This window comes from Heptranchias perlo, chromosome 28, assembly GCF_035084215.1.
Source record: "Heptranchias perlo isolate sHepPer1 chromosome 28, sHepPer1.hap1, whole genome shotgun sequence".
In the NCBI taxonomy this organism is placed as follows: Eukaryota; Metazoa; Chordata; class Chondrichthyes; order Hexanchiformes; family Hexanchidae; genus Heptranchias; species Heptranchias perlo.
The window spans coordinates 22,668,306-22,693,768 of NC_090352.1; the positions used below are offsets into that span (position 1 = coordinate 22,668,306).

A 25,463-nucleotide genomic window follows, 5' to 3' on the forward strand; every position below is an offset into this window, starting at 1 on the left:
GCATTTCTTATGGTCATAGACCCAATATTGTCTGGGAGGGTACAATCTGTATTGACTACATAAGATTGAATGATGTGTGTGGATGACTGCAGACTTTCTGGAAAAGGCCAAGTATATTAGCACACAAGACTTGGCTTCTGGATATTAGCAAGTGGCTGTGCAACCTGACTATAGGTCCAAGACAGTATTTGATTCCAGCTAAGACTTTTTCCAGTTCAAGGTTACTACTATTTGGACAATGCAGCACTCCCACTACATTACAGTGACTTATGAATAATATGCTGGCTAGTCTGATTTACCTGGACAACATGGTAGCACCTGGGATACTGGACCACATGAAGGATTCATGGCAAGTATTCTTCTAGCTGCCTCTGTAAAACTAAAAAGATTTCAATTTTTGAGAGAGAAAATTAAATGTTTCTGACACATTAGCCTGGATTTTCCTATGTTTACTGCTCAGTATTTGGTCAGATGACAGTGGGAGATGGGCCGGGAATCAATTACTCTGGATTTCCATCCACTTTCAGCCCACCTAACTTTTGTCCGTTGTTTCTGGCGGAGGGTGGAATTAAGTTGCTAATGATGGAGGAACATCATCCATCTCATTTTCCATCATTTTTGCTTCATTTGCACTCAGCAGTAATCAAGCCTGTGTAAAATGGGTATCCAGGTTGCTAGATGCTGGTAAGGGGTAAGTAAATTTAAAGAGCTAAGCGCAGAAACTTATTTTTGCAGAATCCTTATTTTGCCACTGATTTTGTAAATTGTTATTCTGTTTATTTTTTGTGCCCCTGCCAACGACTTCATTTCCTGCCCATCTGCCATTTTCTGTGGGGCTTCTTTCCCCCTTTCAGGCAGGGCATAAAATAGATTTCCCACTGGGAATCCCCTCTACCTATGCTTCCTGGAAATAAAAAGAGAAAAGCAATGGAGGGAGGCCAGGCTTGCGAGGCTGTACTTGAGATGTATGACACCCACCCACTCATATTCCCAGTCCAGAGGGGACAGGCAGAGCCCAAGGAGTAGGAGTAACACCCCAAATAGATGCAGACAACCCTTTACTGGCTTCAATGCACATTTATGCCACCCTCGTACAGGTGATCTTCTCTTGACCACCACATTTGGCCACTGCATGAACAGCCCCTTCATTCGCACCACTAACACGCTATCATCACAGAACCTATCCAGGGCGGCAAATCGCTCAGTTTCCATTTCTTCTACTGGGTGAAAGAAACTTCCAAACACTGCACAGAATAATGTTTGAAACCAAAATTTTTATGTAATCCTTTCTCACACTGTGCTCCCCAATGGTGCTGGTAGGTGTTACGTGACTTCTGACGTATGCTTCTCCTAGGTGCTACCTGAGTCGCAGGAGTGCATGAGGGATTTGGCTGCTATGGAAGTAGAAGAGACTGCTGGGACTGAGGAGGCCCTTGTCACACAACAGCTAAGTCCTGAGATGGACCAGCTGCAGATTGCACCTCTTGGGCAGTCTGGTCCTGTGTCAGTCATGTGCAGCCTTTGCAGGGGCCAGGTGGGAGTGTACACATGTGCAACTATCTTGTGAGACAGGACCATCATCTGAGTGTATTCCTGCATTCCATTAATATTGGTCACTAGCTCTGCATTGGGTTGTGCCTGGACCTCTGAGGGTTTTTTTTCTCTAAGGCTATTTGTTTGGTTCCCTTATAAAGTGGGCAACCTTGTGGCCCTGCCTGCCCCCCTCCCTAAAAGCTGGCAGCTTTCGCTGCACTGTGCATCTTCCCCCATTTAGCAGGTGACCAAGGTACATCCCTAGTGGCACAGATGTCCACCAGGACCTCAAAGTCTGTGGGAGTCAACGGTAGGAGTTTCTAGCAAGCCAATCCAGTCACTTATGCTGGAATCAAAGGCCCACAGATGTTAGGCCCCACTCCGTCCTACACACATAATTTTGTCTGGAATAAGGTGACCTTGTTATGAAGTGCTTACATGGGTCTTCAGAGGGTATGTGCATAGATGCTGTCAAAAATCAGAACTGATGACAGTTTATGGATCACTACAACATGCTCTGTCACAAGTACTATAAGAATCATGATCTTCAGCTTATTTGTGATGAGTGACCACTGCAGTACTGACGCCTAATCAAAAAGTATTAAAATGTTCCCTTTTACACCATAAATTTCACCTCAATATGTTTGGAACCACAGGGATGTTAAGGATCAACTTGTTCCTAACATCATCATTCTCTATACGGTTGTTCTGTTAAAAAAGGAATTGCTTTTTTCCCTGAAGCAGAAATTCCTGCCTGACATTGAGCAAGTCCGATAATGAAAAATAACACATAGCTGTTACTCAAGTCTATTTGTTCCATAATCTTGGTTAACATACAATGTGCTGAATGAAAAACCTGAAGGAAATGAAAGTTAAGCATGATGAATACGATTTCTTACGTATCACATATTGAGATGATAAAAACTGAAAATGGGGCCTATTAATCTTCAACATGGTCATGGCCTGAATCTCACAACAAGTAAATAGCAGGTGACTTGATCAAACTACCTTCTAAAAATAGAAGTCATTTTTGCTGCTTTGAGCACTGAATTTTCTTTTGTGGCAATCAAAATATTCACCTTTTTCTATCCTGCAACAATGCTTCCCCAAACCATTACTTTGGTGATTTTTGAATGTTGAATAGTGAAAACAGGACATGATAGCTGCAACAGAAGTAATGGATTCAATTTCACCCGTTGAGCTGTCCCTGTCCAAATATTTTTGCTATAGTCTGGGCCTCAGTAATTGATGATGAAAGCTGTTTCGTAAAAAATAAGTAGCCTTTGTTGTATATATCTATTCTATATAATATATTAAAAATCTTGCATGTAGTTGACTCTTGCTGCAAATGTAACACTTATTACCAGTACCACTTCCCGTCCACACTTTTTCTATTACGTCTATTTATAATACATTTCGATTATACTTTTCCTGTCCCTGTCTGCAGTGCTTTTATGTTACATAGGAACATAGGAACAGGAGTAGGCCATTCAGCCCCTTGTGCCTGTTCCGCCATTTGATAAGATCATGGCTGATCTGTGATCTAACTCCAAAAACCTGCCTTTGGCCCATATCCCTTAATACCTTTGGTTGCCAAAAAGCTATCTATCTCACATTTAAATTTGGCAATTGAGCTAGTATCAATTGCCGTTTGCGGAAGCGGGTTCCAAACTTCTACCACCCTTAGAAATGTTTTCTAATCTCCCTCCTGTCTGGCTCTAATTTTTAGACTGTGCCCCCTATTCCTAGAATCCCCAACCAGCGGAAATAGTTTCTCCTTATCCACCCTATCTGTTCGCCTTAATATCTTATAAACTTCGATCAGATCACCCCTTAACCTTCTAAACTCTAGAGAATACAACCCCAATTTGTGTAATCTCTCTTCGTAACTTAACCCTTAAAGTCCGGGTATCATTCTAGTAAACCTACGCTGCACTCCCTCCAAGGCCAATATGTCCTTCCGAAGGTGCGGTGCCCAGAACTGCTCACAGTACTCCAGGTGCGGTCTAACCAGGGTTTTGTATAGCTGCAGCATAACTTCTGCCCCCTTGTACTCTAGTCCTCTAGATATAAAGACCAGCATTCCATTAGTCTTATTGATTATTTTCTGCACCTGTTCATGACACTTCAATGATCTATGTACCTGAACCCTTAAGTCCCTTTGGACATCCACTGTTTTTAACTTTTTACCATTTAGAAAGTACCCTGTTCTATCCTTTTTTGATCCAAAGTGGATGACCTCACATTTGTCTACATTGAATTCCATTTGCCACAGTTTGCCCATTCACCTAATCTATCAATATCGCTTTGTAATTTTATGTTTTCATCTACACTGCTTACAATGCCACCAATCTTTGTGTCATCGGCAAACTTAGATATGAGACTTTCTATGCCTTCATTTAAGTCGTTAATAAATATTGTGAATAATTGAGGCCCCAAGACAGATCCCTGCAGGACTCCACTAGTCACATCCTGCCAATGTGAGTACCTACCCATTATCCCTACTCTCTGTGATGTTAAGCCTATCTCTAATGCTTTTCTATTGCACACTCTCTGTTATCTGTGACCTTTTTCTGTAATGCTTTTTCTGTCACACCTGTCTGTAATGCTTTGCTGTCACACTTAAACTTGCTATTTCTAACCGTATGTTTTATACTTACCTCTGACTCATTCTTCCCACGTGATTCACTCCAGTTCTGGTCCCCTCAGCTGCTGATTTACATCTCAGCTAAGTGTGGCACTGTTCTCAATCCATCTGAAGCTTTAAGTTCTTTGAGCATTTACTGCCTTTATATTTAATTATATTTCTATTTTATAATATTTAAAGCACTAGAGGAAGATTGGCCCTGCCCAGATCCTTCCCATTCCCCAGGTTGTTTGGTGACTCCGCCAGATCCCTTCTGTGATGTTTTAACAGCTCTGGCAAATTTAACAACAACAACAGCTTGCATTTATATAGCGCCTTTAATGTAGAGAAATGTCTCAAGGCGCTTTACAGAAGCATAATCAGAAAAAATCAATGCTGAGCCAAAGGAGGAGATATCAGGAGAGGTGATTTAAAAGCTTTGGTCAAAGAGGTGGGTTTTAAGGAGGGTCGTAAAGGAGGACCATGGTCGCAGTCACAGAGGATGTCAGGGCAGGGGTGGAAACCTGATTGGAGAGATTCAAACATAGTTGTGGGAAACGATGCAATGGAGTTGGGAGGTGACAATACATTCAATAACTTTGGAGAAGAAATGGAGGTCGGTGATGGGGCAGTAGTGTGCAAGGAGAGGGGTCGAGGGTGGGTTTTTTTTAGAAAGGGGGTGATTCCAGTTTTGAAAAGGAAGGGGACAGTACCTGAGGAGAGGGGACCACTGACAATGTCAGCTAGCATGAGGGCCAGGAAGGGGAGTTGGGTAGTCAGCAGTTTAGTTGGAATGGGATCAAGAGACCAGGATATGGGTCTCATGGACAAGATGAGCTTGGAGAGGGCATGAGGGGAGATAAGAGTGAAACTAGAGAAAGACACAGGTTCAGGGCTAGGACGGGGGGACCCTTGGGGGAAGTTTGGCTTGATGGCAAGCGGAGGAGGTGGGGAGGTGGGAGAGCACGGCAGAAGCAGCTGAACAGATGGTCAATGAATGGATTTCTCCCACTGCCTCTGATATTTTGGTGGGGCTAGCCTGCAGGTTCCTCTTAGACCTTGCGATACCAGTCTGTGACTCTGGCCAAAATCCACATGCTGTGGATGCTGTTGTAGAGGCAGCGGCCTACACTGAATGGCTCTCTGGACGGCTTCTGCTGCTCCCTTCGCACCTTACGTTCTCTCTATGCAGAGCTGAACGGGAGATAGAAAAGAAAATGGGTAATTGAAAAGACAAGAGAGAGAAACAGAAGAAAGGACAAGAGAGAGAAACAGAAGAAGAAGAAGAAAGGTCACAGAGGAAGAAGAGAGATTCGGGGAAAGTGACGAAAGACAGAGGGAGGGAGGGAGAAAGAGAAAGAATATATGAGTGAAAGAACCTTCAACAGCACCTCCCAAACCCGCGACCTCTACCACCTAGAAGGACAAGGGCAGCAGGCACATGGGAACACCACCACCTGCACGTTCCCCTCCAAGTCACACACCATCCCGACTTGGAAATATATCGCCGTCCCTGGGTCAAAATCCTGGAACTCCCTACCTAACAGCACTATGGGAGAACCTTCACCACACGGACTGCAGCGGTTCAAGAAGGCGGCTCACCACCACCTTCTCAAGTTTTAGGGTGGGTCCCAAGTGATAGCTGGGAACAAACCGAGGTAGGGGATCAGGCCATTTTCTCCTGGGCCCATCCCCTCCACAGTTTTGCCATATCCCACCTTCCCCATTGCCCTCCCCACCACTACCAGTCTCCAGGAATCATGCAGTAAACCACTTGCTATATTCTACTCCTGATACTACCAAAGAACAGCAACCTCTTTAACTAATATATGGGTGTGTATGTTATGTATATACTGTGCTCATTCATAGGGTGTGGGAAAATATCTAAAAGGCAAAAGATCCTGTTTGGTTGGTTTTCAGTCAGTAGGAAATTTGATCCAATATTCCAACCACTTCTTTAAAATTACTACCTTACTTTACAAATATTAAAATTTGTTTTAAAAAAACTATTAAAAAACTACTAATCATCAAATGGCAACCATCACAAAATCAACCAATTAAATCGTTCATACAATTTTTTCCAACTCTTTTGAGTGACCATGTTGCCGCCTTAATCATCCCACAGAGAAGTCTAAAGATTAATCTTACAGCAGGATAAATAGTGTAATTATAAAACAAATACAGTGCATTAAGTTAAAATAAAAATAGTGCAATAATTTATAACATGAATATAGTATATTAAATGACAATGGAAAATAAAATATGTTCACTATATACAGCATATTATTTCACTTATATTCTCCACTCCTTCTCAGCACCACTCTCAGGCCCCAAACTCTATCCTAGCACCAGATCTCATTCCCCTGCTCCCTTCCATCCTGAGCCCTGTACTTCTCCAACTCGTGATTTTTCTCCGACTCGAGTATGTTAAAGCAGCTCCTAGATGTCTTTGCACACTTGGCCTCATCTCCAAACCAAAGCATGTCGAAGCTAGCTCACTGCATGCCCTGGTTGAATTAATCTGTGAAGCATTATGTGTCCGAGACCTAGAAAAACAACATAGGAGATGTACAGAATAAAGAGCAAATGGAAGAAAGGAGAGTCTCACAGAAAGAAGAGAAAGTCTGAGATTAAAGTTGGAGGCGAATAGAGAGATGTGTAGCCAACAACAGGTAGAAAGTTTAGAAGCGGCAAAGAGAGAGAAATAGGTAGACAGAAAGAGCAGAAGATAAGTAGAAGGGAAAATCATGCTCTAGTTTCTGATATAAGCTACCAGCAGGTGAAGCTCCATGCTGACAACATGGGCTTGGAAAATTACCCAGTTAGGGAGTGCAAGACAAACAGAAGCACCGATGCCGATACATTTTTTAAAGCAAAAATGCCCATGAGCATTGCCACAGTACATCAACTTGTTTAAACTTAACAGTGAACTTTGAATTCAGAATTGCGAAAATGTAGCAGTATAGTTGGGCAGCGCAGTAGTAGTACGCTGTGTCGTAACAAGATAGCACAGGGAGGAAAATACCCCTACTGAGGGAATATCCCCAAAACTGGGGCGGGGGGGGAGAAATCCTATGCTGCCTACTGCTGCTGATAATCTAGTCATACATGCGATATGTTAATGAGACACTCAGACTACTACTGTTTCATATTTCATCAGTGTTTCATGTTTCCTGGGAGAGCATTACAAAATGGAATTTATGAAATACTTGATTTAACTGAATATGACTCATTAGTTAGAGGTCTTCCAGCAGGGTCTGTTTAATTTCTAACATTAGATATATAAATGCCAATTTTCTGAGTATGGCCTATCGCTGGGCATGCTCAGAAATTGGCTCTACAGAGTGGAACTCCGCCATGGTCAACAGCATTTTGGCAAGGAAAAAGTTCCATTGATATGAAAACATACAATCATTTTGATTAATTTAGTTTATAGAGCAAAATAGGCTATCCTTTTAAGTAATCAAATCAGGATAAAGAATTGGGATTAACTTTCATGAACTTTATCTCTGTCTTTTTGTTAATTTAAGAATAAGGTGGGGATACAGTTAATTAGAGCAATTTCTCTTCACCTTGGAGACTTAGATTTCAATCTGGGCAGCAAATGTTCGATGAGAAAGAAAGAACAAACTTAAAAAAAAGGAATTCTTGTCATGTGGAGGTATTTGGCATGATGAGCATTTGTTGCCCTTCTCCAGTTGCCCATAGATGGTGGCGGTAGGCCTTCTTCAATGGCTGAGAGCAGTTTGATACAACTAAGTGGCTTGCTAGGCCACTTCAGAGGGCACGTTGGCGTAGGAGTAGCTTAGGGTATATAGGCCAGACCGAGTAAGAATGGTAGGTTTCCTTCCCTAAAGGACATTAGTGAACCAGGTGGGCTTTTTATTTCCAGATGTTTTTGTGACTCAATTCAAATTCTTAAATTGCCATGGTGGGATTTCAACTCATGGTGGGGGGGAGGTAATTTTAACTCCTAAGAACAGATGGGCTAGGGATGGGTGGGTAGTAAAAATCGTTGATTTCTTCAGCGGGACTACAACCCGGCTCCAATGCACTCACCTTGCAACCAAAACCCGGAAGTCCGGTCCCCGCTTAATGCCGACGACATCTTGTTACAGGGGCAATGTAAGTGATTTGAATAGTTAAGTTGCTTAATCTTTTGTGGATTCTGCAACAGAAATGGATTTAATTTCTCCTGAACATGTCACCAATGGCTTCTGAAACATGCCATTAAAATGGAGGCGAGATGCAGCCGAAGCTCATTTGACCCTTTGAACCTGTGATTGACACATCTCAACAAAAGGTCAGTGATTGCAACTGGTTACTTAGTTCTCTCAGGCAAACATTTGGCCAAGAGTTCTTTGTGTTTAGACTCAGAGTTCTTTGTTGAGGCTGAGAATTCTTGTGTTCAGACAAATTTACCAACATTTTGGAGATATTCAAACTGACAAGATCAGGATGGGGAGCTCAATGGATCTATTCTACAGTACCCATCTGAGGAGGAGGTACATCAGCATCGGCAACAGGCATATTGTGCAGTTCTGGGATCTGCAGGTGCACAAGACAGAGATGTGCAACAAGGACCCGGAGAAGAGAAGAGAGGGGACCAACAGAGGGGCTGAAGACACAGCAGGCACTACCCACGTGAGGGGGTCTACAGGCAGGGGTTGAGCTTCCTGGATCTCTCTGTGGAGCAGTGCCTACGTAGGCTGAGTGAGTCGGCAGGTGGTCGCAGACATCTGCAGCCTCCTTCAGGAAGAACTGCTCCATGTTGGGCATGGTGGCCACTCATTGCCCATTGCAGTTAAAGTCACCACTGCCCTCAATTTCTTCGCCTCCAAATCCTTCCAGCGCACAACCGGTGACATCTCCAGGGTGTCTCAGTCATCTGCATTTAAGTGTATACGATAGGTGACGGATGGATTGTTTGCCAGGGCATCCGACTACGTCAACTTACCCAGCGACAACAACAGCCAGAATGAGCGGGGAGTTGGTTTTCAACTGGCTGGCTGGCTTCCCACAGGTGCAGAGTGTAATCGTTTGCACACACGTAGTAATCCGAGGACCACCACATAAGCCAGGAGTGTTCATAAACCAAAAGGGCTACCACTCCATCAATGTGCAGCTGGTGTGCAACCACCAGAGGAGATTTCTGCAAGTGTGCGCCAGATTTCCTGGCAGCTGCCGCGATTCATTCATTTTGCGCCAGTCCAACATCCCAGACTTCTTCCAGACAGGAGACAGACTTAAGGACTGGCTCATTGGAGACAAGGGATAGCCCCTGCAAATGTGGCTCATGACACCTGTTAGAAAGCCCACCACTGAGGCGCAAGAGTGATACAGCCAGAGCCACATGACCATCAGGTGGGTCATTGAGTAAGCCATAGGTATGTTGAAGATACGCTTCTGGTGCCTGGATAGGTCTGAAACCGCCCTTCTGTACTCGCCAGTGAGGGTGTCCAGAATAATTGTCGTGTGATGTGTCCTGCACAACATAGTGCAGCAGAGAGGGTTTCAGGTACAAGATGACGAAGGCGCTAGTCAATCATCCTCTGTTAGCGGCAACATTGAAGAAGAGGATGATGAGGACAAGGAGGAAAAATGAAGATGGGGAACTCATCGCCAGAGCAGCCGTGCACAGTGCTGCCAGTGATGCCCTCACCTCTAATAGGTTCTCATAATGAGATGTGCAAATTGAAGAATTCAAGATACTCAGACCGCCTGGAACAACCACCACCACCACAACCTCCTCCCACCTCCCTTTGCACAAAACAGTCCTTCAACCATGCATACACACATTGCAAACCTGCCCAAGCAAATGAAAGGGCAACTTTCCACTCAGGACGCATTAGTGGCCAAGAAGTGGAAGTGGTAATAATGAATGAATATAATGTAATAATACAAAAAAAAATGAACAACATGACATTTCATCAAACACTCTTGTGCATTCCCTTAAGGAGCTACAATTGTTTAACCTTACGCTTTCTATCACTTCTGCGTGCATCCCTTGTGGTTTCAGCAGGTTGCTCGGATTATGTGCTCTGGGTTTTAGATCCCTTGAGGGCCCCAACAAAGACTGCTCCACCTGCACCTGTGCAGGGGCCAATTCTGCCATCAGGAGAGGAGGCAGCATGTCGAGTACTGGTTGAGGGGGGAGGCAACGGGTGAGACGTTGGAGCGCTTTGAATGGAGTCCCCACTTCCATGTCCCCTTTCATCATCATCCCTCTCCCGGGCCAGCGCCACATCACTCCTACCACTCTGTTGGACAGTAGGTTGGTGAACAGATATACCACCTTGTAAGGCCACAGACAAGGTATCTATCAGCCAGTTTAAGGCGGCAGACATGTTGGCATCCAGAGTCTGCACTAACATTGTTATAGCCTGCATAGACTCTTTTGAGAGCTGTGCTTGAAGCTCAATGGAGGCTGCCATCCTCTCCATTGCAGACATTCTCACACTTACCTGTGACAACAATCCACTAGTGGTGGAGTTGGACTCCTCCATCCTCTCTGCTATTATGGATAGTGTGCGTGGCACTTTTTCCAGTGCAGAGCTGAATCTGTACCTCAATCATTCTCCTTCTCACCAGTGGCCCCCGGGGTTCAGCATCTGTGTCCAGCTGAGCAGAGCTTGGAGAAGAGTGCGTCCTCCCATGCAGTCTCTCCACAGCTGCCCCTGCCACCAGCGTCTGCTCGTGCTCACTTGTGAGTGGTGAATCTCCAGGTGACAACCCAACTATTTATCTAACAGGACCCACCGAAGTGCCAGTATCTGTGTTGGTGTGTACATGTGTGTCCTGTGATGGTGCTCCCTCAGAAGGAATGAACTCCTCTGAGGAATCGATATCTTCCATCTCGCCTAATTCTTCTTGAACTCGTGAAGGCCCTGGAAGACAACAGAAAGCATTATTAATTATTCATCGGAAAAGTGACAATCTTTGCAATTACCATATTGAGGTCTGTCACAGTTCACACATTGATGAACTAAATTCTTCATGTGTGTGAAAGATGTTAAAGTTCAATTGCCAGCCATCTGCGAGTTCCCAGTCTCTCCATCTCTGATAGATAGGGATGCAACTGTCTTATTTCCACAGCCTCCTCCTCAGCATCTGTTAGCTGCACTATCTGTGGTGGACCACCTCCAGTTCTCGTCCTCTCCCTTGCGTTTTGCACTCTCATCTCCTACAAGGGGAGAAACAATAGACCTGTGAGTGACTGAAGGTGACGTATCCACCCTATGAATGTTGGCTCTGGGCAAGGCTGACTATGAAACAGATTCATCAGAGGGTGACTGTCAGACAGATGCATCACATTGCATCAGGATTGGGGTGAGTGGCAGTGGTGGGTGCACAAATGGGGAGGTGAGGAAGTACATAGAAAGTGAAGGATGGTTGATGCTGAAACTTAACTCTGAGTGAGGAATGATGTGGTGGAGTAGGGTACCAACACAGATTGAGAGGGTGGGGGTTGGGGGGGGGTGCACCACACAGGATACGGGTGAAACATTAAATGTACTTACTTTTCCTGATCTGATCAGGTCGTTAAAATGCTCCCTGCACCGCAGCCAAGAGCTGGGCACCATGCTCCTGCACCTCTTCTGCACCTCCAACCATGCCTTTTTGGAGGCAGAAGCAGGTTTCTTCCTCTTCTCACTTGGGTATGACACCTCCCTCCTGCTTCTCACAGCAGCCAGTAGTACCTCAAGGGATGCGTCCGAGAACCTGGGTGCTGCCTTTCCTCTATGTCCTTCCATATCTGTTTTTCCTCCTTTATCCTTCAAAATCCATTTTTGCACTGGCCCTTTAAATAGTGGGCTTTAAATCGTATCATGTGGGTATGCAGTACGTCCACTATGCAGCTTGGAGATACAAATCCCGGAAGTAAAATTAGGTGCCTTCAATTGAGTTGCGATCGGACAATCCGAAGCCCTCAAATTACTTACAGATTTCCCACGCAGTCATTTACCCACCCGCTGAGTTCCCGTCTCCATACTAAAATTATGCCCATGTTCTCTGGATTATTAGTCCAGTAACATAACCACAACACTATTGTACCCTGAGGCCACAAAGAGGGGCAGTGAAACATTTCCTTTGCAATAAGAACTTCTATCTATTGTTGGGGAAAAGGCATGTTTTCGATAGAACAGTGAAAGCTTTACTCTCTGTCTCTGTTGCTAGGACAGTGGACTGTTGAAAAGTAGCGAGGAGAATTATGGCTATAGTCACCTGCTATATAACCGAAATCCATGTTGTAGATTTATCAATAGGTTTTTATTTGTATCATAATCAATTTGCCATTCGTTAGACTTGCACTTCCCCATAGACTCTCTGTGGGGTTTTGCACGACAAGTTGCTGTCAGTGGGACAGTCAAATGACGTGGCGCCCTCTACAGGGCATCTGGGACCTGTGTGAACAGGGAAAGCAACTGTGTATCTCCTTAAGCAAACAGATTGAAACATCGTTAATGAGCAGCGCAGAGTCTGAATCAGAAGGTATTAGTTAGAATAGTGAATTCAATATCAAATCAGATACAGTAAGCAAAATAAAGAGAGGGAAAAAATGATTGCATTAGGAGACAGAGATAAAAAAGACAGAAAGAAAAAGTAAGAAAACATTTTTCAAAGAACCTCACCCCGTTCAATAAATTTGAATGGTGAGTCAGCTGTCGAGATGTTATTTTCGCGCAGCTTTTGGAGGAGCAGAGGCGCTGCTGGCTCACCGTTATTTTTACAGCAAAATCCAGCCCATTATGATTTTATTGGGTTGGTAGTTTCGAATGGGGCCAACTAGGTCCTGATTGGGTGCATTTACTATTGGTGTTAAACTAAAACACTGATATGTGGGACTTTCTGTCTTTATGTTTGAGCAACAACAACAACCTGGAGAACGTCCCAAGGTGCTTCAGAGGAGCAAACAAAATTTGACACCAAGCCACATAAGGAGATATTAGGACAGGTGACCAAAAGCTTGGTCAAAGAGGTAGGTTTTAAGGAGCGTCTTAACGGAGGAGACAGAGGTTTAGGGAGGGAATTCCAGAGCTTAGGACCTAGGCAGCTGAAGGCACGGCCGCCAATGTTGGAGCAATTAAAATCGGGGAGGTGCGAGAGGCAGGAATTGGAGGAGCGCAAAGATCCCGGAGGGTTGTAGGGCTGGAGGAGGTTACAGAGATAGGGAGGGGTGAGGCCATGGAGGAATTTGAAAACAAGGATGAGAATGTTAAAATCGAGGTGTTGCCAGACCGGGAGCCAATGTAGATCAGCGAGCACAGGGGTGATGGAAGAACTGGACATGGTGCGAATTAGGATACAGGCAGCAGAGTTCTGGATGAGCTCAAGTTTATGGAGGGTGGAAGAATCTGAGGCCAGCCAGGAGAGCATTGGAATAGTCAATAACAAAGGCATGGTTTCAGCAGCCGATGAGCTGAGGCAAGACGGAGATGGGCGATGTTACGGAGGCGGAAGTAGGCAGTCTTGGTGATGGAGCGGATAAGTGGTCGGAAGCTCATCTCAGGGTCATATAGGATGCCAAGGTTCAGAAGGGTCTGGTTCAGCCTCAGACTGTGGAGAGGGATGGAGTCGGTGGCTAGGGAACGGAATTTGCGGCGGGGACCAAGGACAATGGCTTTGGTCTTCCTAATATTCCCATGGAGTAGTAATTGCCACAGTATTCTCTAGAGGGCTTTGTTCACAATTTGGACTGCCACCTTGGAGAACATGTCATCGACAGAAGGCTGTCCTATTCATTCACTTACTGATGTTCTTTAGAAAGGTTTTGATTATGTGAAATTAACAAAGGCTTTTCTCTGAAAAATATTTTCACAGGACTCTCAGCTTGTTCAATAGAATCTTGTAGGAAATTAACTGCATCTAAAAGGGATCCTATAGTGGATTCAGATGTCCTAAGGAATATACTAGTAATAGTTTCCTATCGGCAAAACTGTGCGCTGATCACCCATGTGGCTCAAACAGCAGCCGACTAAACAGAAGCTTCACAAACATTTTTAATATCTAAAGATGAATAGCAAATATCAGGCCAATAAATGTAATTATGAGTGGGTAACGATTCTGCCCCATGTCTTTTGTGTTATGATATATTCAAGTATTTTTCGAAATAAACCCCAAACAGCCCTAAATGGATTTAAGTAGTATTCCCATATATAAGAATGATTGATTGCAGAGGCCAATACACACAGAATGACTACTGCACTATACTGTGTGGCAAGAGAAAAAATGAATGAAAATCATTAACTCTACAAGAAATGTTACAGTGCCTGATCCAAATGTGCATATTTTCTATGGATCTCATACTAAAATTCAAGAATGTATTCTACATTCCATCTCAGCATGCCGTTAGATTAACTGGCACCCTGCTGCCACCTGTCAATCATCCTAGGGTCTCTGTCAAAGTATGTGGCAAACAAATCGAATTGGCATCAAACTTAAACATGTTTAAGAATCAATCTTTCAACTGTTTATAACAAACAAGACCATTTTTGAATGTATTGTTTCAGATTGCTGTTTTCTGGTGGTGTTTTTATTGTGCGTTGTGATGTGTAAGAGATAAGGCATGTCCATGTAGACAGCTACAAGTTGTAGCTCTGTTTTTTACCAAGTCATCTAGCCCTATCCCATGAGATGTCCCATATATTTTGGATTATTTCTGGTATTAGTTTAACTTTGGTTTAAAACCTAGTTCTATCCAGGTTCATGTTGCAGAAAAATCAGTTCTTTCATTGTGTACAGATCATTAGGGGATCATCCATTGGCATCCCATTTTATGCAAACTGAAAACTGTGCCCAGTTAAACCCTCAGTGATTCAAAGTTGGGATCTTAATTTAGCTCTTCACAATTTAATGTATCTTTGAACAAGTGAATTTAAGATTCTTCCATGAAAAACTACATTGGCATTAGTTTTGACTCGTAGTTACTGAATTGCAAAACCTTATGGTAGACCGCTGATATTTGATTTGGCATTTTGACAGACAGTCCTTAATTGTTACCCAAGTCCATTTCTCAGTTTCATTTGGGTGAAAAAATTTTTGTTCCATTATTTTATTCTCCACTATACAAATCTGAACTGGAACATCATCTCTACTATGTAGATACCAAGCTACTATATCTCTTGTACAGAGTAATTTAGGCACCTGTATATATGGAGGGCCCAAAACTGCACACACTACTGTAATAGTAGTTGTCTAACTAATGCAGTATATGGATTTACCGTTACTTCTTTACTCTTGTATTGTATGGTTCTATTTATAAAACCCAAAATGCTGTTGACCGTTTTGGTTCTATCTACCTGCACTTGTATTCAGGATTGATATATATGTGAAACCCTAGGGGCATGATTTTTACCTGGAGACAAGAGAGTGGGGTGGGGTTGGGGGTGGGGGGGAGATTTTCGGGGGTGAAACCTGGAAGTAAAGTTGGCGGGTCGGAACATGCGATTGGATTGTGACCCGATTTTACTTCCGGGTTTCCTGTGCAGGAAAGCAGCCGGGAATGGATGTCAGGTAAGTCTGACATTGTGGGGGGGTGGGGGGATCGTTCATCACGGGGGGTATTAGAGCCGGTCATCTCGGGGGGTCGGGTGGCGTGGTCATCGGAGTGGTTGAGGGTTGGGGCCGGTCATCGCATGGTGGGGGGGGATTTGAGGGAGGGTCGTTTATTGGTGGGGGGGGGGTGGTTGGATATCGAGGAGGCTGGAGACATCGTGGGGAGGGTCGAAGACAACGCGGGGATAGTTCAACATCAGGGGAGGTCGGCTGATCGCAGGGGTCCGATCGTGGCAGGTAAGCTTGTTAAGAACATAAGAACATAAGAAATTGGAGCAGGAGTAGGCCAATCGGCCCCTCGAGCCTGCTCCGCCATTCAATAAGATCATGGCTGATCTGATCCCAACCACAAATCTAAAGAACACAAGAAGTCGGAGCAGGACCCGGCCACATAGCCCCTGGGCCCTCTCCGCCACCCACAGGGCATTGACCGATCCGAACTCAGCTTCATGTCCAATTTCCTGCCCGCTCCCCATAACCCCTAATTCCCTTTACTTCTAGGAAACTGTCTATTTCTGTTTTAAATTTATCTAATGATGTAGCTTCCACAGCTTCCTGGGGCAGCAAATTCCACAGACCTACCACCCTCTGAGTGAAGAAGTTTCTCCTCATCTCAGTTTTGAAAGAGCAGCCCCTTATTCTAAGATTATGCCCCCTAGTTCTAGTTTCACCCATCTTTGGGAACATCCTTACTGCATCCACCCGATCAAGACCCTTCACAATCTTATATGTTTCAATAAGATCGCCTCTCATTCTTCTGAACTCCAATGAGTAGAGTCCCAATCTACTCAACCTCTCCTCATATGTCCGCCCCCTCATCCCCGGGATTAACCGAGTGAACCTTCTTTGTACTGCCTCGAGAGCAAGTATGTCTTTTCTTAAGTATGGAGACCAAAACTGTATGCAGTATTCCAGGTGCGGTCTCACCAATACCTTATATAACTGCAGCAATACCTCCTTGTTTTTATATTCTATCCCCCTAGCAATAAAAGCCAACATTCCGTTGGCTTTCTTGATCACCTGCTGCACCTGCATACCAACTTTTTGATTTTCTTGCACTAGGACCCCCAGATCCCTTTGTACTGCAGTACTTTCCAGTCTCTCGCCATTAAGAAAATAACTTGCTCTCTGATTTTTCCTGCCAAAGTGCATAACCTCACATTTTCCAATATTATATTGCATCTGCCAAGTCTCCGCCCACTCACCCAGCCTGTCTATATCCCCTTGCAGGTTTTTTATGTCCTCCTCACTCTCTACTTTCCCTCCCATCTTTGTATCATCTGCAAATTTTGATATGTTGCACTCGGTCCCCTCCTCCAAATCGTTGGGCCTGGTGGAAACACTCCTGCTCCTCCTGGCCCACAAGAGTGCAATAAAGTGTTCCTCGCACGCATTCAAATGCGCCCGTGTTAAACCAAGAAGTGGGCGCATTGGAGCCGGGTTGCGGTCATGACCCGAAAAACTACTATTTTCACCTCCCACCCGACTGCAACTCACCCGTTCTTGGGTGTTAAAATTCCTCCGTAGATCTCTCTCTTCATCCACACTCTTCAGGTGTCTTTTCATTAAGTGTGTACTCCCATTTCTTGTTTTCCCTCCCAAAATATATTATGTTGCACTTATCCACATTAAATGGAATCTGCCACTTGTTTGCCGGTTCCATTAATCTGTCTATGTCTTCATGAAGTCTTTTACAGTCCACTTCCATGTTTGCTAAACCCCTTACTTTTGTGTCGTCAGCAAATTTTGAGATTCTGTTTCCTACACACAAGTTCAAATCATCGATATATACTGAGAACAAAAGTGGTCCCAGGGATACATCACTTCCAATCCATCTCCAATCCGTACAACACCCGTTTACCCTAACTCTCAGTTTCTTGCACATCAACCAACTTTATATCCATGTAACTACATTTTTGTTTATACTGTACACTTGAATTTTTGTGACAAGCCTCTTACGAGACACCTTATTAAATGCCTTTTGAAAGTACCTATATGTTACATCTAATGAATTCCCGTTATTGATCCAATCAGTTACTTCAAAAAGCTTTATCTTGGAAAAGTCATTTCACCTGTTTCATGGGTGCTTCATGGGCATCTCTTAATCTGGTTCCAATTGATAGCATAGGGAAAGTTGCCAAATGGAACAATTGGCATCAATTTATTAAACATTACTGTGCAGCATTTACTAAACATTAGTGCAAAATGTGTCGGTTCCTTAGGGAGATTTGTTGTATTTGATGTTACAGCTCCCAAGCAGGGACCTCCCTCTCCTAAATGTGTGTTATTTTAGTACATGTCTATCATTTTATGGAGGATGCAGAATGAAAGAAGATAGATCATCCATTTGGTAGGGCTGTCTTCATTCGTTGAATGATTTGCATCCTTCACTCATCACAGTGCTACCCATCCATCCCTACATGCAGGGTTTCCTTTGGGGGGTAGTGGAATGGGGGGTTAGTGTTAACTGCTTAGCTAATTTCGGGTCAAAATGATATAGCACAACCGTGTAGGGCCTGGGGCTTTATGGGGTTATAATAGGAGATCACATACGGTGCCATCTACCTGCAATTTTGTAAATGTATCCCTAAAAGTCCTCTGCTTTGTAATGAATAGAATCCTGGCACCAGCATTGATGTTTACTCTGACAGAAAGATTACCAGTTCTAAATGTTGCGTAAAGCATTAACTCCTCAGAGCAATGGTTTAAATTAATTACAATATGAATGAATGGGAGGGGCAGCTCACAAGTACAAGAGCATACATTTACTTTTATAAATGGATTAAAAAAAAATAATCAGGCAATATGCTTGGAATTATCTAAAAGACATCTCACTCCCTGCATGCCCGTGTAGGATGTGAATCATGTATTACCAGTGGCTTGTTGCAACCTTGGCTCATCATTGGGAATTAATTGGTAGAGTTCACTTACTTGTTTCACATAAGGTTATCCAGCTCAAATATTGTTTCATGATGGGGTTATGCCTTAGCATCCTCGATGTCTAATATGCACTTGCTACTTTGTGGAGCTCAGTGGTTAATCATAAGTTGCATTCTGAGATCTCAGCAGGCAATTTAACCAATATTGCATGGAAAGGTTCTAATAATAAAAAGCAGACTCTGTGGAGAAACAAATAAAACAAGTTAGCTAGAATTCACTGGCACTCACTGTAAACTAATAATAGTGACCTTGTAACACCCTTCAGAAAGCCACATACTTAATCAACCTGTACTTGCTTATGTTGCAATCTGCAGCGCCATCACCCTTTCTGGAGCAAAAGGGTCTCGTAAAATGTTCCACATTATGTAAATTGCTAGAAACCTTCAATGAATTATATATGTATAAAATATATAACATTTAAAAACAGTAATAAGGAGTATAAAGGTAGGAATGGACTCTCAAAGCTTGTGTAAAATATCTAAATTGCTTCAAGGGTGTGCTTTTGGCCTATGATGTCATCCGAGGCCTTTTTATCGTGTTATTGCCTTTAAACTCCCTTCTCCCAACCATGCCCTTGGAAGCTGCACTGAAAATCTTAAATTTCTCTTAATTGTTACACCATGTCCAATTAGCCTCCAAAAAGATAACTTCACTACTTTGTTTAAAGATGCATTTCCAGTGCACCTACAGCTCATCAGTTGCTGTACAGGTAACTTATTTAAAAGCTTGACTGTACATCTGTTTTAATTCATGTTGCCTTGCTTATCAAATGAATTAAACATGCTGGCTGGAGTGCTGATCATGTCATTTTGCCATTTGCACATCAATGTTGATAAAATCCTACTTCACAAAGACTAAAATCATTGAGATTCGGGACTCCTCCTCTTAAAGAATAGAGGGAAAAATCAGATTCTGAGACAGTGACGGTACAGTAGTAGACAACACTGGTATTTATACAATGAGGTGATGATATTAATTCAGCACAAAGTTATATTGCATTTCATTATTCAAAATATTGTCAGGTTAAAAATTTGGCAGATCTATCGACTGATCTGTAAAGCTGTGATCAACTCATGCTCTATGTTGGTAATTATTAGCAATCCATTATATTACTTTAATAATTTAGATATAAATGTAGTGAAAATACAAGTAAAAATAATGGGGGTAAAAACCTAAACCTTTTGAATAATTTGGTTGCGATGAGGAAGCAAGTGCCTAGAATCCCCTCTTTAATAACCATATGAATTGGGTGCATATTCATGGACTTCCCCTCTCCCTTCTCATATTTCCACTATTTCATGCTGGTTTCTACTTTAAAAGAAAATCCATTTAGTCTTCCTCACTGAACTCTCTCTTATAAGGAATCATTGTATCAGAAACTGTGATTTTACCCCTGATATGTCCTGGCAATCAATTTGAAGCAACACTTAAGTAACTAGAATCCCAAGTAGAATAGAACTTTTCTTTAATCTGCATGAATGATTTGATAATGTGTTCATGAACTGAATGTCATATACCGTTAGCTAAAAATCTGTTTTTCCTCTGTCGATGTGTTGGATCTCCTGCATTATCAGCACCCAATGTATTGAAGTGTACAGTCAGAAGAGGGCAGTATTATTGAATAGAAGCAATATTACAAACCAATGCTTTTAAAATAGCCAACTGACACTGGGGTTATATAAAAAGATAAATGGCCCATCCCTGCACTCAGTTACATCGAATAGAAATGGCTTTGGGTAGTTCAGATAAGAAGACTGATGGAACACAATTTAAAAACTGTTTGCCTGAATTGTGCATCAATTATCCTTGATACAGGAAGACTCCCTAAGAACAAATTCCCTACTACGGACACAGCAAAATAAGAGTTGAGTATATCTTTGATTTTTTTTTAGTATGCACAGGGCACAGCAATTACATTAAAGCTAATTCATGCAGAGATTTCAGTGTCATTTATATTTCCTTAACATTTGAACGCAGGTTATAAAAACTGATAAGTCAAAGTGTACCCACTCAAGTACATTTTATGTTTCAATTGAAATTTGAACTCTTGGCAAATTCCACAAAATGACCATTCCTATCTGGGAAAATCAGATGATGGGTGAGAATGTAACATGTAAAGTCTCCAGTTACGAAGTAGAGAGGACTACTTAAGTTGAAGTCTGATGCACATTGACAGGAGAAGCTGCTGATAACATCTGACAGATACTGTATCTGATGTGAGAATGCTTAGTGCAGGCATTGGACGCACGGTGCACCTGAACTGACAGTGTTATGCTGTCACTGAGCACAAAGACTGAAGACAAATTCAAATTTCCTATCACAGTTGCCCTTTAATTCTGATGAGTTTATTACCACTCACATGTAAGATACTGTAGGCTTCACATAGTTGTTGCTGTTTGTGCTGTGTGTCTTCACTGACACACAGCACACTCTGAGGAACGACTGTACAACTTTAATGTTTTAATTCGTTATGATGTTGAGATTTTCATTGGCAAATGAATGTGCACATCACCATCTAAATATATTTTTAGAGATCATGCATGTGTATAGTGCCAGGATTCCTGCAGATATTTGGGAATCACATTGGAGCAAGAATTTAAGTTCCAGAACTTCAAATCAAGAAATGCTTCAAAACAGGACTGAAGACCATCACTCATTAGGAGAAACAAAATCAATGGCTGTAATTATCTTTTTAATTAAAATGGCTGCGAATGGCCACGCTCACCCACAGCTACATTGATTGAGATGGATGTATCAGTGGAGGTGGAGCTGAAGTTAACATAGTTTGAATGGTAGTCTGTAAGAACTTGGCAGTGTAGACTATTGTTCACAATTGCTGATTATGAATAGCTTTCAGCTGCAACACAATTATTAGCATGAATCTGGTAAAAATGAGACAGAATAAATATGATGAAGTGAACTTTGCGGATGTATATTAGCTTTGTGTATTAAGGTTCAGGTGAATAACTAGGGCTAGCTAATGGGAGTAGGGTGTTGAGGGTAAAAATACTTTACCTCTAAAATCAGGCCTACAGCACTCAGACCCTAAGTCAGTGATGGGCCCAGGCTGACCCTGTTACTGAGTCTGTGACAGGCCCAGGCTGGCCCTGTTACTGAGTCTGTGACAGTCCCAGGCTGGCCCTGTTACTGAGTCTGTGACAGGCCCAGGCTGGCCCTGTTACTGAGTCTGTGACAGGCCCAGGCTGACCCTGTTACTGAGTCTGTGACAGGCCCAGGCTGACCCATTAACTAAGTCTGTGACAGGCCCAGGCTGGCCCTGTTACTGAGTCTGTGACAGGCCCAGGCTGGCCCTGTTACTGAGTCTGTGACAGGCCCAGGCTGGCCCTGTTACTGAGTCTGTGACAGGCCCAGGCTGACCCAGTTACTGAGTCTGTGACAGTCCCAGGCTGGCCCTGTTACTGAGTCTGTGACAGTCCCAGGCTGACCCAGTTACTGAGTCTGTGACAGTCCCAGGCTGGCCCTGTTACTGAGTCTGTGACAGTCCCAGGCTGGCCCTGTTACTGAGTCTGTGACAGGCCCAGGCTGACCCATTAACTAAGTCTGTGACAGGCCCAGGCTGACCCATTAACTAAGTCTGTGACAGGCCCAGGCTGGCCCTGTTACTGAGTCTGTGACAGGCCCAGGCTGGCCCTGTTACTGAGTCTGTGACAGGCCCAGGCTGACCCAGTTACTGAGTCTGTGACAGGCCCAGGCTGACCCAGTTACTGAGTCTGTGACAGGCCCAGGCGGACCCTGTTACTGAGTCTGTGACAGGCCCAGGCTGGCCCTGTTACTGAGTCTGTGACAGGCCCAGGCTGGCCCTGTTACTGAGTCTGTGACAGGCTGACCCTGTTACTGAGTCTGTGACAGGCCCAGGCTGACCCAGTTACTGAGTCTGTGACAGTCCCAGGCTGGCCCTGTTACTGAGTCTGTGACAGGCCCAGGCTGACCCTGTTACTGAGTCTGTGACAGGCTGACCCAGTTACTGAGTCTGTGACAGGCCCAGGCTGACCCTGTTACTGAGTCTGTGACAGGCCCAGGCTGGCCCTGTTACTGAGTCTGTGACAGGCTGACCCTGTTACTGAGTCTGTGACAGGCCCAGGCTGACCCTGTTACTGAGGCCAGGATGTTTTGGGGTTTTCTCTGGTCACTAATGTGAATGAGGAACTCAGTGTGGGTATAAAATGAGGGAACCTGTTTCATATTCACGTTTTTCACTCAGTTTCACCACTGACGGAAAATAGACTTAATATATTTATCGATGGTATGGCTACTCCATGTTTGAATATTTTAAAATGTACAAGTTGCCCTCTCATGGCATTGCTCATGGACAAAAATAAAAATGTCCGTAGCTCGTTTTGCATGTCTTTTTATTTCCTTTTCTCTGTTCTGTTTGTCTTCCATTCTTTCTGTCTCCTCTCCCTCAGTTTCTCTCTGTGTATGTCTTGCATACATTCTCTTTTTATTTGTAATACTCTTAATCTTCAGAACAGTTTGACACAGCTTTGCATTATACATGTTCGGGAATCGCTATGACTATCAGTTTACTGGTGTGATCGGCACGGTTGAGCACATACTAGTTACACTCCATCATAAGGTCAGAAATGGGGATGTTCGCTAATGATTGCACAGTGTTCAGTTCCATTCGCAACCCCTCAAATAATGAAGCAGTCCGAGCCCGCATGCAGCAAGACCTGGACAACATCCAGGCTTGGGCTCATAAGTGGCAAGTAACATTCGCACCAGATAAGTGCCAGTCAATGACCATCTCCAAAAAGAGAAAGTCTAACCACCTCCCCTTGACATTCAACGCCATTACCATCGCCGAATCCCCTACCATCAACATCCTGGGGGTCACCATTGACCAGAAACTTAACTGGACCAGCCATATAAATACTGTGGCTACGAGAGCAGGTCAGAGGCTGGGTATTCTGCGGTGAGTGACTCACCTCCTGACTCCCCAAAGCATTTCCACCATCTACAAGGCACAAGTCAGGAGTGTGATGGAATACTCTCCACTTGCCTGGATGAGTGCAGCTCCAACAACACTCAAGAAGCTCAACACCATCCAAGATAAAGCAGCCCGCTTGATTGGCACCCCATCCACCACCCTAAACAGTCACTCCCTTCACCATCGGCACACTGTGGCTGCAGTGTGTACCATCCACAGGATGCACTGCAGCAACTCGCCAAGGCTTCTTCGACAGCACCTCCCAAACCCACGACCTCTACCACCTAGAAGGACAAGAGCAGCAGGCACATGGGAACAACACCACCTGCATGTTCCCCTCCAAGTCACACACCATCCCGACTTGGAAATATATCGTCGTACCTTCATCGTTGCTGGGTCAAAATCCTGGAACTCCCTTCCTAACAGCACTGTGGGAGAGTCTTCACCACACGGACTGCAGCGGTTCAAGAAGGCGGCTCACCGCCACCTTCTCGAGGGCAATTAGGGATGGGCAATAAATGCCGGCCTCGCCAGCGACGCCCACATCCCATGAACGAATAAAAAAATAACTCTGACAAATGTCTGTTAGCATTTTCTTTTTGAAGGCCATTTGGTTGTTTAATTCTGAAGGTTATTAATGTTTATCGTACCTTGTGCCACTTAAGCCTCGTATGACAGTCGTCATCATGTTTGTTCCAGTGGCACACTTCAGTTTGTAAAAACGGTCCTGATATTTAATGTGAGTGTCGTGAGGCTCACTGAAGCATTGACCTAAAGTCTTGTGGTGTTGTGGAGTCTAGCAGAGTGTGGGACATTCCAGTGGACCCCATCACTTTTTCCCTCCGACAGTAGTTGCTCCAACAGTTGTTGGGAGACCAACAAAAATGAATAATAGCTTCAGTGACTCAACTACAGTGAAACCTGTTCAAACGGACACTCCCAAAAAATGGACACCTGTTCAAAACGGACACTTATTGATAGTCCCAAATAACTTACATTGTAATAGATACAAGCTGCACCTTGAAACCACCGACACTCGCAAATAACGTACTATGGAAAGCCTTCAATGCACCAAGTCCGTTTACAACTTAAAACACGGGTCACACAGGTCAACTCGAGGCGGCAGCGGGTGAAAGAAATAGCTTTTGCAGTATGAGGAGCTCTTTACCCAGCACCCATAGTAGCAGAGAAACTGCTCTATCTCTGGGATGAAAGGGAATCCATATATAAGACTATGTCCCTTTATATCTTAGCTTTTTGACTAACTTCAAAGAATACCATTTATACAAAGGTCAACTATGTTCTTAAAAATTTGAATGTTTGAGATGTTTGTGCACTGCTGCTACCTCAGAGAACAATATAATTGATGTTTCATACATTACAGTTTGTTCAATAACCTATAAAATTTTACAGTTGGTGATAAACTGCTAAACAATGACAGATTTCCTTTCCGAGTCCTATGTTCACGAAATTAATGTCTGGCGTTTTGATATAATTCCTTTTTAATATTTCTTTAAAACATTAATAAAACTTTCAGTTAGATCTGTATGTTTAGAATCATCTGAACTGCTTTCCCAGCGTATTAGTCATATAATGTATAGATGCTATAAAACCATGATGTGCCCTAGTAGCAATTTGTAAAATGCAATATTCCAGCCTGTGAACACACCTTATATTGTCATCACTTGTCAGATCGTGTGAGTTGATCTCAGGGGTCTTTTTAGTCCATACCATAACACTCTTACTAGTAAAATAAAATAAAAACAGTTAAGGAGTCACTAATAGGCTGAAAATCCATCTGTGCCCTATTTATGGACATTATTTCCAATGGGTTATTTGAAATGGCTAACAGCTTTG

The 25,463-nt window shown here is 43.5% G+C and overlaps 1 protein-coding gene across 1 annotated transcript in view; it reads left to right on the plus strand.

The window, feature by feature from the left end:
- The window catches only part of pitpnm3 (PITPNM family member 3), a 323,972-nt gene that overhangs the window by 22,661 nt on the left and 275,848 nt on the right, over positions 1 to 25,463 (plus strand). The window contains exon 4 of the mRNA XM_068007892.1: positions 1,355 to 1,534. Coding sequence (XP_067863993.1) covers positions 1,355 to 1,534 — 180 coding nt within the window. The remainder of the gene's footprint in view (positions 1 to 1,354; positions 1,535 to 25,463) is intronic.